Source organism: Populus euphratica, unplaced genomic scaffold, assembly GCF_000495115.2.
Source record: "Populus euphratica unplaced genomic scaffold, PopEup_1.0 scaffold110.1, whole genome shotgun sequence".
Classification (NCBI taxonomy): Eukaryota; Viridiplantae; Streptophyta; class Magnoliopsida; order Malpighiales; family Salicaceae; genus Populus; species Populus euphratica.
This window is the reverse complement of record NW_011499904.1, coordinates 284,876-302,812: the sequence shown is the minus strand read 5'-3', so window position 1 is coordinate 302,812 and position 17,937 is coordinate 284,876. Positions and strand designations below refer to the sequence as shown.

General features: G+C 31.8%; 2 protein-coding genes across 3 annotated transcripts; both read right to left on the bottom strand.

The window, feature by feature from the left end:
• Nucleotides 1–1,321: 1,321 nt before the first annotated feature.
• LOC105133199 (uncharacterized) lies at nucleotides 1,322–12,576 on the bottom strand. Of its 2 annotated transcripts, none has more exons than XM_011037075.1 (4): nucleotides 12,239–12,576; nucleotides 11,548–11,663; nucleotides 6,157–6,191; nucleotides 1,322–1,425 (listed from the first exon to the last, which is right to left on the bottom strand). In XM_011037075.1, the coding sequence occupies exons 1-4, from the start codon at nucleotides 12,330–12,332 to the stop codon at nucleotides 1,341–1,343; spliced, it is 330 nt and encodes a 109-aa protein (XP_011035377.1). In that variant the 5' UTR covers nucleotides 12,333–12,576; the 3' UTR covers nucleotides 1,322–1,340. The 2 variants fall into 2 exon arrangements, with proteins under 2 accessions (XP_011035377.1, XP_011035378.1); XM_011037076.1 differs by having other exon boundaries at nucleotides 12,254–12,576.
• Nucleotides 12,577–13,687: 1,111 nt separating this feature from the next.
• Nucleotides 13,688–17,364, bottom strand: LOC105133198 (protein SGT1 homolog). The gene is made up of 10 exons (XM_011037074.1): nucleotides 17,089–17,364; nucleotides 16,670–16,739; nucleotides 16,128–16,252; nucleotides 15,849–15,972; nucleotides 15,561–15,657; nucleotides 15,402–15,467; nucleotides 15,030–15,171; nucleotides 14,355–14,437; nucleotides 14,172–14,276; nucleotides 13,688–14,071 (listed from the first exon to the last, which is right to left on the bottom strand). Exons 1-10 carry the CDS (start codon nucleotides 17,243–17,245, stop codon nucleotides 13,964–13,966), a joined length of 1,077 nt encoding a protein of 358 aa, XP_011035376.1. The 5' UTR covers nucleotides 17,246–17,364; the 3' UTR covers nucleotides 13,688–13,963.
• Between the last annotated feature and the right edge of the window lie 573 nt (nucleotides 17,365–17,937).

Here is a 17,937-nt window from a genome sequence, read left to right as displayed (position 1 = left end):
ATAATAAATACTATCATTCCAAGTAATAAAACATAAAATAATGACACAATTATAAAATTCCTCAATAAATAAATATTAATTCCCATCGTTGTCCTTCATCCCCATCAAACACCTCGTGCAATCTGTTTTCACATTGGACCCAGCATTTAGCTATGGACAAAATAAAACTTGCTCAGTAAGGCTTTTTGGTTTTCAAAGTTCTTTTTGACTAGACTCTGATTTGAGTGATAATAATCTATTGGAATTTGTTAATGAATAATTATAAAATAAAAAGTTTGAACAATGAAGCCACCGCCCATGGTATAGTGGCAGTAGCATTTACAACTTCCATTATGAAACATTGCCATTTTTTCTCTTGCCTCAGCTCGCAGTTCTTTTCCATGTTCAGTGATTGCACTGTGTACATAAATTGCTAGATACATTGTAAGTGTAGCTTGTATGCTCTACTTTAATTGAACTTGTATACATCCTTTGAAAGTTTATAATCCAGTCCCACACACAGGGCTCCCTTTTCTTTCATTTTCTTTTCAACCTTGAAGCATGTTCTACCAGCTGCCATTCAATATATTCAGGTCTCAGAATTATCCAAGTCGCATTAACTATTTTGTGGAATTTCCTCCTCTCAAGACCATACCAAAACATTGCATTGTCTGTTCTATTCAGATGCATGGATGCATATAAACACGCTACTTCTACTGAAATACAAATATCAGAAATTATTTTTTATTATCGGAATTCATTTCTTCAGTATGAAGACGTCTATACATTTTTTGAGCCAGAGCTTCCTTGTGAATCACTAGCATTAGCACGAACCAGGTCACTAGATCCTGCGAGGACATCTATTTCAATGATTCCAGACAGTACAAACCAAGTCAAGGCTCATCAGTTAAGGAAACAACGCTCATTGTCAACTTTGGAAAGGAGTAATTATCGAAGTGCTGCTTGGCGGCCTATAGTTCATGATAGAATGTCATTGCCAGAGGGCTCATCTGTACTTGATCTCAAGGCTGAGAATTTCTTCTCGTGTACTGTTTCCCGGAAGCAATCGGATGCTCGATATCTCCTTCAGTCATCAGATAATGTTGGCACACTTATAAAAGAGCTGGCAGAGTCTAAATCACCAAATTGATTCAATTTTACTGGTTTTCTTGGGCCTATAATTCGGAGGCTTGAGAAACTAGAGAGTACCTTGGCGATTATTGGTACTGGCGCTAGCAGAGGTTCCGTGATCAAGTTGATTCAAGCTATCTTTTTTCCCTAGTCGGTTCACTTGGGAAATTTGAGAACCTCACAGAGGATCTAGAGAGGAATGATGATGTTGGGCACATGCAAGATATGATTTATCTGCACATATTAGTCTCTCCCATGTCCCAACTACCTTCTTGTAGGCACTCCCTTACCCTACAATTGCTGCCTGAGTAGTCCCTGGACAGTTCAGTGCAAGAAGTCTGAATTGGAGTACAAAGCGGTATAATGAAAAGACGAGAAATTCCTTTTTGTTAGTTGAGTGACATCAAATGTAGCAACTAGAAGTTACATGATGAGAAGAAATTTGGGGTGTTTTCTCCTTTCTAATACATTTGGAAAAATATTTAAACAAAGTAGCAGCATTGGTTAAAAACTTATTTGACAAATAGCATAGCTGGGAAATAGAAATTTGGTTAAAAATATAGTCTTCTCCTGCGAGTTTTGAAAAAATTGCAGGTGGGAGGGAACTGCTATTTTTAGAAATCATAGGTGGGAAATGTAGTTTTTTTTAAATCTTAACTTTGATCTTAAACTTTAACTCTAACTAAACCCTAAGTAACCTCAAATGCAAACCCTACACAACCCAAGCCTCAAATTCTAACACGAAACCTCAAATCTAAACTCTAAACATTAACCCTAAATTCAAACCCTAACCTTAACAAACACCAAATACAAACCCTAAACATTATCCTAACCCTAAACACAAATTAACACCAATCCTAAATTCAAACCACAAACCCCCAAATAAAGATCCCAAGCCAATCCATTATGTCACTTGTTTTCCATCGTCTCTCTTTTCCCTAATAAGGGAGGGATGCACATACATGTTATATCAATCAATGCCCAGGATTCTCCCAACATTTTACACATCATTCACAAGGAAAATGCCCTAGATGAATTAGAAGTATTGCATCTTATATTTGTATTTATAGCCATACTTACCAAAAATAATAATTTAAGCAAAATATAGTGGTCAGCACTGACGTCAGAATCCATGTGTTTTAGTAGCCAAGATACATCTTCTAAATTTTGAAGGCAAAAGAAGACAATTGCCTTTATCTTTCCTTGACAGGTAGCTACCACTTCATAGGTGGTATGCATATGCCACCTACGGCAGACTAGCTTAAATTTTTTCCCCCATAAAAAAGATATTAAAAAAACTGTTTTCAGAGAAGGAAAAAAAATTGTGAGTTTAATAAGTTTATATAATTTCAATAATATAAATAAAAAATACAACAATAGACATAAACTAATAAAAAAAATAAAAAATAAAAACAAATTTGAGCTCATCCAAGTTAGCATGCTAAATTTACACCATGATCATGATACCAAGGTAATCCTATTAAAAACAAATTGAATAAAACAATAAATCTCGATTATCAAACAATCCAATATTGAAAAGTATAACTGAAAAAAATAATTAAAAAAAATGATAGTATAACTGAAAAAAATAATTAAAAAAAAATGATAAAAAAAAAATATGAATCAACTAAGATTAACTTGTTAACCCTGCAACCATGGATATAGAATTGAGATAACCTAATGATAGTAAAGCGAAGAAAAAACACAAAAACTAATTCCCAATAAATAAAACATTTAATGGATGAAATTAAAAAAATAAAATTTAAAAAGAAACTAAAAATAGATCGAAGTTAACCCGTATTAATATTTGAAACTCATGATCCTTCACATGAACCTAGAACTAACTTCATAAAAGACAAACCAGTAAAATTCTCAACCACAAAATGCTAAGAGATGAAATTGTGAAGAAAAATAAATAAAAAGAATATGGACTAAATTTAACTTAAAAATAAATCAAAATCAAATGTTAATGGAAGGAATTGAAAAGAAAATTCAATTAGAAAAGAAATAAGAAAAAAAAATTATAGAAATGAATTAAGAAAAAAAGATAACAAAACAAAACAAATAACAATAAAAAAAATAAGAATTAAATTGAATATTAAAAAAACAAATGAAAAGACACTTTATAATTTCTCAAGGAGGATAAAAGAAAAGGGGGGGAAGAAAGAAAAAAAATCCAACGAAGCCACATTATCACTCCACCGCCAACACTTACCTTGTCATCATGAAGATATTAATTTGTCACTCCCAACACTACCACAAAAAGTAGTATTTGGCCATTAGAGTAGCTTACACATGCCGCTTGAAGGGCATGAGCTTCTTTAACTCTTTAGCACATGCATTGCATGCCTCAACAACTTTTCTTTTTATTTTCTTTTCATTTATTAAAGACTAGATTGTTTCTCCCTCCATTTGATAATAACGAGAAAACTATTATGAAAAGACTAAAAATCCCCATAACACAAGTTATAGGGTTTTTTTGTTTCTAAGGGTAATTTGGTTATTTTAGTATGTTTTTAAAGAGGAAAATCCAAAAATAGCCTTAGTCAATAGTTGATCAATCATACTTTTAAGGGTATTTTAACCATTGCATTATGCAAATAAAAGGATAAAGACTTATATGTCCCAATTCAATCTAGTAATGGCAAATAAGTCAAATGAAAAATACTATTTTGCTCTTATAGACGGCAAAACAATTATTTCATTATGCAAAACCATAGTGAAATATAAGTGCCTCTATAGTAAAACATATTTTATTGATCTTAGATATTATTAATTTAATGACCAATAGTAAAGAGGATAAGGGGCAAGGTAAAAGGGAAGGACCATGAAATTTTAGACTTCCTAGTCTCATCATGATTGGATTCTAGGACTAGCAATGTGTCAATTTTTTAAAAAATTAGCATAATTAATTAAAAATTTGGGCAAAAAAACACAGTTTGAAAATGTTTTGGCAAACTAGTATAGTTTTAGGTAATTGCGCTTTTGAAACACAATATTTAGTAAATGTCATTATTTCTAAGCACGACAACCACCATGTCGCGCTTTAGAATAACAACTTAACATGTTGTACTTCTAAAGCGTGACAACTTAACATGTCATGCTTTTAAAATGTGACATATTATGAAATTTAAACCCTTGTCAGATTGAAGAATATAAACACAACAGTCACCTATCTCTAAAAAACAACACAACCTCCCTCTAAAAAATTCATAAATCACTACCCCTAAAACACCAAAAACTCGAAGCCATCTTAGCCACCAAGCATCCTGCGATGTTTTTCTCTTTAAATATTGCTAAAAACCATCATTGCCAATATTGCCAAACACTTTCTAATCTTACAAGCAAGTTAAACATACTACATTGCTATTAGTTATATGGGTTTTATATTTATTTTATGTTTGGTTTAGTCTAAATGAAATTATAAGTTGAATTTAAAGCTTATTGAATTAATGATAAATTTTCTACGAATGTCATCAATTAGGATTGATTTGATATAGTTGAATATGAAAATAATATCAATTAGAAATTAAGAATTTCAATGAATTATGTGTTGCACTGAATTTTGGATAAATTACCAAATTAGAAATTTTATATAAATTGGTTGAAATCAGCTAAGAGCTATGAATTACGCTTGATGATTTCATGCAATAGAGCATGAATAAGGTACAATTTTGATGAATTACATGAGTTGAATTGTGGATAAGTTGTTGAATTTGATATTTTCTTTGAATTGTTTGCATTTACTACAAATCTGAATTTGATTTCATGCAATTGAATATGAAAATATCAATGAGGTTTGATATAATGAATTATATTGAATTTCAGTGCATTATGCACTACATTAAATTTTGGAATTATGTTTGGATTTGCTATGAATTTTGACAATAAGAATTTGATTTGATGCAATTTATTTAAAATTATATTCAATTGACCATAATCAACTTTGTTTTTTCAACAAGATGTCTTATAACATTTCCATGCTTATGTCATTATGGTGATGCTATTGTTCCTAATGTGAACAATAGTATCACCTGCAATAATAAAAGCAGTGTGCTATTAAATTGTAATTTAGACATGCATGCAGAAATAAAAGAAACTACATGTCATGGACTTAGATAAAACTATAATTATATTGAAGTTGATATCACTTGGAGATATCAAGTTGGGGAACACCATTGTTATCTTGGATCGATTGTATATTATAAAAATTTTAAGATATTGGTGGATTCTTTCATCCAAAATGGATTGAACATGATGATATTGTATATGAATAGTCAAACAAGTTCTTTGTATATTCTAACTTCTAGTCGAATAGGTAGTATAAGTGTATCATAATCTATCGATCCTTCAAGGTTACTTAGTAGAGAGAAAAAAAATTAATTGTTAAATGATTTGTTACAAAGAAGTGATGATACTATGTTTAACAATCCATTTGTTAATCAACATGACTATAATTATTCTAAGTCTAATGACAATAAAGATGATGAGACGTTAAACTCAAAGGTGACAATAAATGATGATGATGATGAAGAAATAATATCTCTTGTTCCTGAACTTGGAGATGCTTATAAGTCTACATTTGTTGTTTTTCATAATTGAGCACTTAGTCATAAATGTTTGCTAGGAGACTCTAATTTGGAGGTTGGAAAAATATTCAGTAGTAAAAATAATTTAGTTAGTGCAATTAAACTATGGCACATTGCATATTCAATTGAATATCGAGCTCAACAGTTAGCCTCGACTTTTGATCAATTACAATGTGTGCAAAAATCAGAATATAAATAATATTTATATGGGGGATACCATAAAAGATCAAGTTCAATTGATATAGAAAAGTTAAAACAATCGCACATATGTACCTTGAATTTTGTCCAAAAAGACCAATATCAGCTCGATAAAAATTTTATTAGTAATGTTGTATCAACCCTTATGATGAATTAGAAATGAGTGCAAAAATCAAAATGCAAATGATATTTTTGTGGGGGATACTATAAAAGATCAGATTCATTTGAGAAAGAAAAGTTAAAAGGATCACACATGTACCTTGAATTTTGTCCAAAAAGGCCACCATCATCTCGCTGAAAATTTTATTATTAATGTTATATCAACCTTTATGATGAATAATCTTTCAATGATGGTTGTAAGCATTCAGGAAAAAATAAAACTGCATTACAAGTATTATAAAATATCATATGACAAAACATAAATAGCAAAACAGAAGGTGTTTAAGCATCTCTTTAGTTCATACAAGAAGTCATAATTGCCAAGTTTGTTGTTGGCAATAAAAAAATAAAATCCTATAATGATTGTTAATTGGAAGAACAAAGAAATTCTTCATGATAGTACAATGGTATTTGAGAGAATTTTTCGATCATTTAAACCTTGTATTTAAGGTTTCAAGCATTATATGCCACTAATCAATATTGATGGCACATATTTGTATTGGAGACATGATGAAAAATTATTGATTGTAGTTGCTTTTGATGCAAATAATAGGATATTCCCTTTGACTTTTGCAATTGTTGATGAAGAAAATAATTACAATTGAAAATGATTTTTACTTTGCTTGTAGAGATACGTTATCAGTGATGGTAATCACTCTTGATATCACTCTTTAAAAACAAGTTGGAACCTGAAAACTAATCCAACATGTCAACTAGTGGTGATATTGAGAACTTGTACTTCACTGTAATCTAGTTGATGGCTTGACTATCCACAAACATATGCTATAAACCATTATTTTTTAGGACTAGAAGAGTCGGGACTGCACACAAACTTATGTTTTCTTAAATGTAACCCGGATCTAACAACTCCAGAACCTGTCTCTACAACTCTTCAGTTTCCTTAGAGTTCAATCTATAAGTTGATTAGTTTGGGAGACTAAGGTTGTGTTTGCATTGCGTTCCCAAAAATTTTGAAATTTGTTTTTACTTAAAATGAAATTTTTTTATATTTGCACATCATTTTGATACGCTAATGTCAAAAATGATTTTTTTAAAAAAACAAAATTCATTTTGATGCATTTCTAAGCGAAAAGTATTTTAAACTGTCACCGCTACCACAATTTCAAACATGCTATAAAACCTTCAATCAAGTCAATATGGTGTTGAATATCTCTCATGAGAGGCAATCCCTAGGGTAATTAATCTAGCATCAAATCTGAAAATTATATCAACACATCTTGTACCTTCTCAAAGCTATCATCAACATCATCATCATCCTAGATTGTTCTACCACTAGGAACTAGGGCATAGACTACTTGTTCAACTCGTATTTTCTCTGTAATTTGTTATAAAGACAACAAAATCTTCCCTTTTTCAATTCTCTTTTCCACTTTCTCTTTCATTACTTATAACACAATATGTTTTCCTTCTAAGCTTAGATTATATGTATTTTTTCTAACATCATGCACTACACTTCTATCAAACTATCACGGCTTTCCTAATAAAATGTGACATGCATCCATAGACACCACATCATATCAAGAACTATCAAAATATTTTTTTTTCCCATGGAAATAGGTACAAAAGAATGTTTGACGACCATTACTTCGTTATCTCTATTTCTCGATGTCAACTTATAAGGCTTATGATGATATTTTGTCATCAATTAAAGCTTTTTTATCACCTCTATCAAAACCATATTCTTGCAACTACCACTATTTATGATTAAACTATATACCTCATCTTTAATAGTGCACGTAGAATGTAAGATACTAAAGTGACACCAATCCTCTTTTGAATAATTTTGGGTGTCAGCAAACTCTTTCTAATAACAAAGGTTATTATTATCTGAATCATTATCATACTTAGGATAAGTCATATTTGTAGGCTTCTCTATCAACAATGTTTTTTTTTTCTAGGTAACTCTCTACTTTGCTACCCTCGCCAGCCCAATGCCCAAGTTTACCACACTTGAAAAAAAGAATTCTGAAACTAAAACCCTGACCCAATATTTGTTGATTCTGCTAAGCTGGCCTAAGTTAAATGGCCTAAGTTATATGGTAATAGCCTTCTGATTTATAAAATGCCCCCTTATGATCTGCTTGAAAATTTCTACTAACAGTCCTAGCAGCCTATCACTTCTTTACTATTAAGGCCATTTAATAAGCCTTAGAAATTGTTTATAAAGACTAAAGACACAGTATCTCTTGTATGGACTATGTAGCTTAGACCACTCAAATACCTTACAACTAATTGTTCTTTCATTTCTGGCAGATTATTCCGAGCTACTAACCAGTGGTAATCATTGACAGACTTACCTCCTTATCTTAGTGTATGAAACCCCAATATAAGGTTTAGGAATAACTAAAAGAAATGAAATGCTCCCTCATCTTCTTCATCTTATCCCAATCACTATTTTTTTTCTTACCTCTCTTGCTTCTTCTTTAACTATTCCCACCAGACAGATACTCGACCTTTCAATCTGATTGTGATTAGTTTAACTAGTGTCTTCTTAAGAACCTCCTTACACTAAGAAATCCTTTCGATTTCGTTCAATCATTCTATGAACTCATATGTATGTAATGTTCTAGTAAACCCAAGGATTTTGATGTGAGACCTGAAATCCCAGATCCGACCTCTTTCTTATCATGATTATGTCTCATCTAATCTTTAAAAATCAAGTATAAAAATCAAAAGAAAAGGACATATAAGGTTTAATGAGCAAATATTGTTGAGATGTGAACCTTGAATTCATAATTTTATCTTTAAAAAATAAAACAAATGGTGGTTGCCTTCTTAAAAGGTTTACAAGACTTCTAAATAGGCTAAAAAACCCTATATCTACTAGGAAACAACTGGGAATATGAAAACATAAAAGAAATAAACAAAACATCCGAATTAAAACATAGAATTCAAAATAAAATTGAAAAATAATAAAAACCGCAATTTTAGAAGCATCAATGCTCAAAATGTGATTATAAAAGATCCAAAGTCCGTTTAGGAGGTAGCCGCTGCCCTAGAAAAAATTGCTTGTAAAATCATTTGTAAAAATTTGAGTCAGATATTTTATTATCATAGTTTTAAAAAGCTAACCAATCTTGACTATTCCAAACCTTTTCTTGGATCTAAACTTGTCTCACTAGTCTATAAAAATATTTGTTAAGCCATCAACATAGTCTATCTAGGCCAGATCCTCATTTAGTAATGTCATATTATCACCTGAATGCTTAGAACCACTCATGTCTACTAGCCTAGCTATATCATATATTTAACTTTAATTAATAACTTCATTACTTAACATTAAATATTTATGTAATTATATGCTTAGAACCACTCATGTCTACTAGCCTAGCTATATCATATATTTAACTTTAATTAATAACTTCATTACTTAACATTAAATATTTATGTAATTATATGCTTAGAACCACTCATGTCTACTAGCCTAGCTATATCATATATTTAACTTTAATTAATAACTTCATTACTTAACATTAAATATTTATGTAATTATATTTTAAATTGTTATATAGGATGAGGTTACAATTTATTATCAAATACATAAGCAAAAGAAACTACATGAGCGACATCAACATTATATGTCTCAGGCTAGTTTCTTATACATTAATTATTTGAAGCACATCAAGCTTGATCACAGCTTGATCTATGCACTGATTGAGCGATAAAGACATGAGACTCACATGTTCCTCCTTAAGCACGAGGAGATTACACCAACACTACAAGATATTGCAATTTTTCTTGGACTTCCTATTGATGAACAAGTAGTCACATCTATTGGGGTGCAAAATTAGGTTATGTTATACAAACGTGTATTTAGATTAACACCCTCTCCTACTGAATTGAAGGAGGGTAGCATACGCTTTAAATGTATTGGTGAGATATTTGCAACACCACCAGATGATACTGATGACAAGAACTTATGAAGGTATGCTTTAAAATATGATTTGAATGTGTTAATTATTTGTTAAGTATATATGAATTAGTTTGATTATTTTAATGCATTATGTAGGTATGCAAGAGCATATATATAATGCATTTGTTTGGCAGTGTATTATTCATAGACCTCACGGGGAGATATGTGCCATTGATTTATTTAACACTTCTTAAGGATTTTGACATGATTCTCATACACAACCAGGGATCTACTATCTTGGCATGCCTATACAAACATCTATGTCTTGCATGCATGAAAGGGGCAAAACATGTTGGAGTATGTTTTCTACTTTTACAGGTATGAATGGAAAAATTTTAAATAATTATTTACATTTTAACTATTTGTTGCTAACATGAAAAAATAACTCATTTTTATTTAATGACAGCTATGATACTAGGAGAATGTTTGTGTGGGTCAGCCCTAGATTCCTAGATTTACTTCAGCTCCTATTAGGATGCAAGTAATGCAATGTTCTTTTGCAATTATATGCATTTATATTATATAACAGTAACTTTAAAAATGCAATTAAGTTAATGTATTTGTAATATTAAAGGGTGTGCTAGTAGTGTATTTGATAATAATCCAACACATGCTATCATTTTATTAGAGCAAGCTGCATAGACAACACCCTATCCATGTATTTTTTAAACCATTTATTTAGCGAAACAACTTGACTTTAATAAATTATTGTTGTTTAATATTTATGACACTTATAATATAGGTCATATGAACTCCATACGAGGATAATAAATTAGCCGTTGCTCCAACAATTTGCAATTTCAAGAAGAATCAAGTGTTACTCATCAACCATGACACTTAATACAAGGCTGCTTTTCATGATATTGTTAGAAAAGTTTAATTGCAACTGGAGTTCGAGCAGAATCAAGAGTTACCTACCAAACATGACACTTATACAGGCCCCCTATAAGAAGAGCAAGTCAATGCAAGTTCTGAAAGGTTAATCTAAAACATTTAAGCACATCAAATTTCCTTTAAGTATTTTAACCACCCTGTACCTGATTTATGGGCAAGTTCTATGATCTCTCAGACAAAATTATGCTATTCTAGAGATGTACAAACTAAACGGAGCTTTCCCACTACACCATCCACCATGCTGGAAACCAAATCATTTTACTAGGGAAACATTGCAATGTTTAAGGGATATATTACACATCAGGTATTCATTCAAACTCAAAGAAGAGATTGAGCTTTCAATAAAATCAAGAATAATTTAAATCTCAGTGGTATCATCAGTGACATATGATCTTTTCGAAAATAATTAATTTCTTGTTCCATGATCCACTTTAGTAAGATTTCGGGTGACAAAATTTAGAGGGAACCCTACTAATGGATCACTTTTTACTGACTATGATCTCTTCCCAAAAACTAAAATTGCATAATCTCAAAATAGCAATCAAGCACACAGTAAAAATTGCAAAGCAAAAGAATGCCTCTAAATAATCAGAATTCACATTAAGATTCATGATGTCAACAGCATAAAAGCACGTAAAGAGGGAGAAAAAAAAAAAACCTAACCTTTATCCCAGAAGGAGTTTCCATGAAAACTGAGCTTGTACGTATTTGTACAAAAACTGTGAAAAGAAGAACCTTGCCCTGGTAACTGAGGGACCCCAAGGTACCCTTTATCAGCGCTGCACAACCAAAAATTAACTTTCTTAAACAAAAAAAAAATCAGAATAATCTCAAATTCCACAAGTCATAAACATGATACCACTCATAACCATCAATAAGAAAAACAATGGTGGGTCAAGTAAAATTCTGCCAACTACAGAGATTAGCAAAACTAGAATTAATTTGGGATTCTAAGAGCAGTTTAGTCTTGTACAATCTGAACTGGACTGACTGTATAACATGAGGAATCACTTCAGAGAATGAGAGTTGAGAGCTGGCTGCTGTGAAAATTATTACATTTCCCTCTTTCCAAACAAAGTAAACAACACCGCATTCCACAATCATTCACTAAATTCATACCCCATAAGTCAAAAACAATTGCATGTCTCTAAAAAAACGAGTCTTTACACAAATCACAGAAACCTAGTATCAAAAAGAGCATCCCAAATATTACATGTCCTAACGAGCAACAACTCCACTTTTGCAACATCACCACACCATGTTTCTTAAAATTAGAGCTACCCCAGTAACAAAAAGAGCTTGCAAATGTCACATATCCTAGTGATCAAGAAGTACCAAAATCACAATAAATCACCAGAAATGAGCTTACGATCTTGCAGAGGATTGAGAGTGAAGAGGACGGTTCCATTCTCTACAAAGCAAACAAACTCCATTCCTATTAAAGACATACATCATGTGTGCATTGTTCCCTGATGTTAGTTGGTGGTGGTGGTGATGTACTCATGTCTGACCCTCCAGAAAAAAATGCATCTTTTTGGGTTTTAAGATTGAATGTCACTGACCCTCATTCAAAAAATGTCAGAGGGACACTGTAAGAGAAGAATCATCAAAGAGGGAGAGGGAAATGGGAGAGGGAGGTCATGTTTTTGGGCACGGGGCTTTGTAAACGACGTGTCGTGGATTGTTTTTTATTATTTATTTATTTTTAATGCATGTTTTTATGCTTTTAAAATCTCTGTCAAGAATCAGCAAAATTAAATACTTTTTCTTTTCTGTTTTTTTTAAGTGTTTTTTTAAAAAAATTATTTTTTATTTTTTTATTTTAAATTAATTTTTTTAATGTTTTTAGATATTTTAATGTGTTGATATTGAAAATAAATTTTTAAAAAATATTATTTTAATATATTTAAAAAATAATTACTACCTGAATACCAAATATCATATATCATATTAATTTCATAAAGAAGTTTCTTTAAACAAATATCTCTATATATTTTAAAAAAAATCACCTATCAATATTAGTAAAAAAATAATATTAACTATTTAGATAACGATCAAGTAGTAAAAACTTGAAATTAAAGGGTTTATTCTCTCTATTGTCTCAAATTTAAGTTCTAAGTTGTTCATATAATGGTCATTGAAGACTTATATGATCGTTAATTTTAAAAATTGTAAAATTAATTGTGATATATGTAAGTTGACCTGAACATCCATATTAATTAAAAAAAAAAAAATACTTTTATTTAATTCACTGTGGTTAATCATCAACTGATTTTTTATTAGAATTTTATAAAATGCATAAATTTCATAAAAAGAGATTGCTTTCTAAATAAATTCCAAGTTAAATTAACAAAAAAAAAAAGGAATCAAAATCACTGAATTTACCACAATGAAAATCATGTTGTATAAATCCAAAAGATGGCAGGAAAAGTGCAAGTAGAGCAATAATAACATGACATGTATTTTAAGATATTTTTAAATTGTCAGTAGCCACTGGTAACTTGGTTTTTCATATTATTTTAACAAAAAATATTAAATTAATATTTTTAATAGTTTTGATAACAATGTATAGTCATTTTAATATATTTTTATTTTAAAAAATTAAAAGGCAATATACACCTCTTCAGCTCACCCCAATCAACTACTATTATATTTATTATATTAATAATAAATTTAAAAAAAAAACATATATTATTTTAACATATTTCTATATCAAATAATATTTTAAAAATCAACCCTTGGCTGACTTTTTTTAAATCAAGGCTACAAAAATAAAAATAAAGAGATGTTGACACTAAATGGATTTGAGCATTGAACAATCAAAGAAGGGGCAAAAAGACCAGTACAAGTAGACTAGACAATATGAAAACTGGCAGAAAAGGGAGACATTTTACAACCAAAACAGTTTGTTTTCTGGAGCACTAAACAGCAGCGGTGAAGAAAGAAAGGAACACAAGCTGTCAACCTATTCTATTTTGCACAAAGTTATTCTTTAAAACAAATAACACCGACTAACAAAATAGAGCACTGTTTTGGTTACAATACATGTCCATTCAATGGAACCGGCATGCGGCTCGGCTTAGTACTCCCATTTCCTCATCTCCATGCCATCAGGAGGGCTTCCCTCCACCGTCTTAGTACCCACTTCTTTCCAGTTTGTCGACAGCACCGTCCCATTGGACTCCACCTGTGGTTATGAAAACAGCAGAAAGCACAAACAAACATCAGGAAGCAGTTCCTTCACCCCATAAAACATATGCATAACATAATTAATTCAAAGGCCTTACAAAAGGCTTTTGCATGGCTCTTCTTGTGTCTTCATCAGCATCTTGGTAAATTGTTCGGAAAAATTTGTTCAAAGCAGCATCCCCATCTAGTTTCTCCTCTTTCTCCTGAAATCCATAAATGATATCTCATGCTTCGGTTATGAAATGAGCACAAAACATGAGCACGGAATCAACAAATATTACCTCCTTCTTCACTTCAGCTTCAAGCTTGTCCCAATCAACTCCTTTTGGTTTTGATGAGGGATAGGTAGGCCTATGAGCAATCTCTGCAAAATTCATCATGAAAAGCAAGCAATTTAGCAAGGCCATGCAGCATGCACAAGTTCAAGCTACCACTTAGAGGCTTAAAGCATCCCTTATCCTACCGACACAATTCCAACATAAACATTTCCAAAACAAGCCCTGACCCCTTGGGAAATGCATCTCATCACACATGGCACATTCCCATAATAAGTCATCGGTTCTTTGGATGTTAGTTACACAAATGGACTGCAATATTAGTTGCTAGAATTTCACCTATACTGGGTATGAAAAATTTTACTACACTAAATAAAGTACCAAGTTAGCTGAGAAAATGCACTAAATTAAATATTATAATTCATAACAATTAAAGCTTGATGATGCAAGATGTAACATGTATAATATATCACCTTGAAAACAACAATGGGCAAGAGGAAGGGGGTTAAAGAAAATGTTTCCGGAGCATGGATTTCACAATCAGTTCAGCCTCCAGTTAATATTGATAAACAGTTGTCATTTACTCTTGTTTAACATATCAGATGATACAGATATGTATTGCTAGCCTCTTATTTAACATATGAGATGATACAAATATGCATTACTAGCAATTGGACATACCAGAGGATACAGTAATCCTTTTTACCACTGCTGTCTCCTTCTTGTATTCAAGAGATGCCCAGTGCAGACCTGGTTCAGCTTTTGTGAGACGGATTTCAACTTTGGTGGGCAAGACATTAAATTTGCACTTGTCAAGTATAATCTGTTGGCACAAAATTTGCATCCAGAATAAGAAGCAAGAAAAAGCTTCCCCTACAGTATTACACAAAAGTAGAAGAGGAAAGGACTCAAAGGATAGCAGTAGTAGAAGATGCTGATTATTTTATGATAACCCTTCATTCCTCTCATTTCAAACAAGTAAATGCTATAGAATCAAACAATTATAGCCTGCTCAAAAGCGAAGTAGATTCCAACATTAATCTCAATCAATACCTTCCCAAATAAGCGAGTTTGAAAATGGTACGCATCTTCACCGGGAACATTAATGCGAACACTTAACTGCAAAGCAATCATCACACATTAGAATCTAGAAGTTCAACCCCTTGTATCCAGAAAAATATACAGAGAAAGACTTCTAATTGACATGCATACAATCTGTTCACCAAAATCAACAGTAACACTGTCGGCTGGTATGCCCTTTGCAAATATAGTCACAACCACCTCTTCTGGCTTTTGGTAGAATTCATGCCTGTACAGTTCAGTAGACCCATTACATATTCGCATGAGAAAAACATAAAAATACTAGTGTTCAGTCAAAACTGGAAACAATACTAGAAAGTTTCAGGATAAAAGCAATCCTTCACCAGCATTGCCTTTGAAAATCAAAACCATGAGAGAGGAGGTGTCCACATGGATACACAAGCACAAATTTGCACTAACCTGTACTTCGACTTGGAACGTGTTACCATTGGAGCCTGACAAGAAATGTCTTCTGGCTCTTCTTTTAGGGAAAGAGTGTTTACTGATGCCTCCACTGCTTGCTTTTTTGTCTCACCAGTTTCCTCTGAAAGGACACGAAAAGTTTGTTCACAAGATCATGATAAAGCGACAATGTTCCTAAAAACACTAATACCATCCTCAACAATTTTGTTTAGATTAATAAAATATGAACAATTGGACCAAGTATTCACACTGATAATGATAAAAGAGGACTCATACCTGCAATGCGCTCATCACATTCTTTGATCAAGTTAGCAAATCTAGACTCTTCTGTTGCCAAAGACGCTCCTGCTTCCAACGCTGCCTTAGCTGTCTGATACTCCTCAAGTTTCATGCATGCAATACTGCAACAGAGATAGTGGCAAGGGAAAATCAATCAGAAAATCCAGTGAACAGAATCAGATCATTCATGAGAAGGTACAAATGCATGAGGTAAAACCAAGGGCACTGGCACTACTTATATGACACAGAATCCTTACACCATGAAATAATGAATAATCAAATAGAATTCAAGACAGAGTCATCACTTCTCGCTTGCGATCTCGATTTTACTACCACAAGAAACCCAACTTTTCTTCAGAATTATCATAAACTCACATTTCAATTCAATCACACACATACAAAAGCACCACCAATTATACACCAAAACACAAAGAAACCACAAACTCCACACTCATAATTCCACTAAACCCCAAGCACAAATTCATTAACTCAAAAACCGAAAATCAAATCCAACAATAAAAACGAATTCGCAAACTAACCCTTTCCGCAAGTAAGCTTTAGCCATGGAAGGATCCAACTCAATCGCTTTGCTTGCATCCGCAACAGCCTCTACAAGAACATACCAAAATACAAACAAACTCTCAGTCTCATTATTATTATTATTATTATTATTATTTTGATAAATAGTCTCTCATTACTAAAATCAATAAATTAATCAAACCTTCAGTAAGTCACAATTACATATTAAAAAAATACACAATTCTGTGACGATTTATTAATAGCTAATTAACACAGAATATGAACAAGAAATCGTAAAGCTAGGATTAAAAATACAGAGAGCAAGCGAGAGAAAGTGAAGTGACATAAAGGAGAGAGAGGGGTTGATGCTGTGGTGGTGGTGGAGCGGGGTTAGTTAAGTATACCGGTGAGACAGTTGAGTTTGGTTAGTTAAGTATACCGGTGAGACTGTTGTGTTTGATATTGGCCTGAGCACGGTCAGCGAGGAGGTCAGGATTGGTAGGGTTAAGAGCGATGGCTTGGGTGTAGAGATCGACGGCTAACTCGAAGTGGTCGTCGATGAATGCTTCTTTGGCTTTCTTCTCCAGATCTGCCATCGATTGAATTCAACAAAATCGATTCTGAGAGACGGAGCCGGAGAGTCTAGAATAGAGGGGAAGAGAATATGATTGACTTGGGAGTTGAGTTGCTAATACGAGCCTACTCTCTACTAATCACTTTGACAATCTTATATAGGATTGGGAAAAAAAAAATTAAAAAGAAGCACCATTACTAAAAAGTTATTTTCATGAATAAACTTGAGTAATTTTCTACTGGGCTTGAAATATTTATGAATATAAAATATATTTTAAAAAGATTATTAAAATACAATAATTTATCATACAACAAGTGTAAATTAATTATAAAATACATATAAGATGAAGTGCTAAATGATTTTAACATTCAAATTAAGTTTAATATATATATATATATATATAATATTGAGATAAAAGAATTAATTTTTTATAATAATTATTGTAAAATGTTTATATTGTTTTTGTTTGTAAGCAAACTCGAGCTTGATTGAAAAAACAATAAACATGGCTTGGATATTATTTTAGAGCTTCTTATAGTACTAGAGCTCAACTGGAAAATGATTTAAAATTTATAAAACTAATTTTTTAATATTTAAATTGATTTTGCTTGTTTAAGCCCTGGTTTCACATAATTAAATCAGAAATTTGCATGCTTTTGTTTTTATTTTATGGGGGGTGTGTATGTAATAATACAAAATGTGAAAGTTATTACC

Excerpts from the sequence above, each read along its gene's own strand:
- LOC105133198 (XM_011037074.1), bottom strand. The coding sequence starts at position 17,245 with ATGGCAGATCTGGAGAAGAAAGCCAAAGAAGCATTCATCGACGACCAC. Across the intron at positions 15,468-15,560 it reads TTGATTTTGGTGAACAGATT|TTAAGTGTTCGCATTAATGT; the intron begins GTATGCATGTCA and ends ATTGCTTTGCAG. Across the intron at positions 14,277-14,354 it reads AAGCTGAAGTGAAGAAGGAG|GAGAAAGAGGAGAAACTAGA; the intron begins GTAATATTTGTT and ends TATGGATTTCAG.
- LOC105133199 (XM_011037075.1), bottom strand. The coding sequence starts at position 12,332 with ATGTCTTTAATAGGAATGGAGTTTGTTTGCTTTGTAGAGAATGGAACC. Across the intron at positions 11,664-12,238 it reads AGATCGTAAGCTCATTTCTG|CGCTGATAAAGGGTACCTTG; the intron begins GTGATTTATTGT and ends TTGGTTGTGCAG. Across the intron at positions 6,192-11,547 it reads AAACTCCTTCTGGGATAAAG|CGAGATGATGGTGGCCTTTT; the intron begins GTTAGGTTTTTT and ends TAAAATTTTCAG.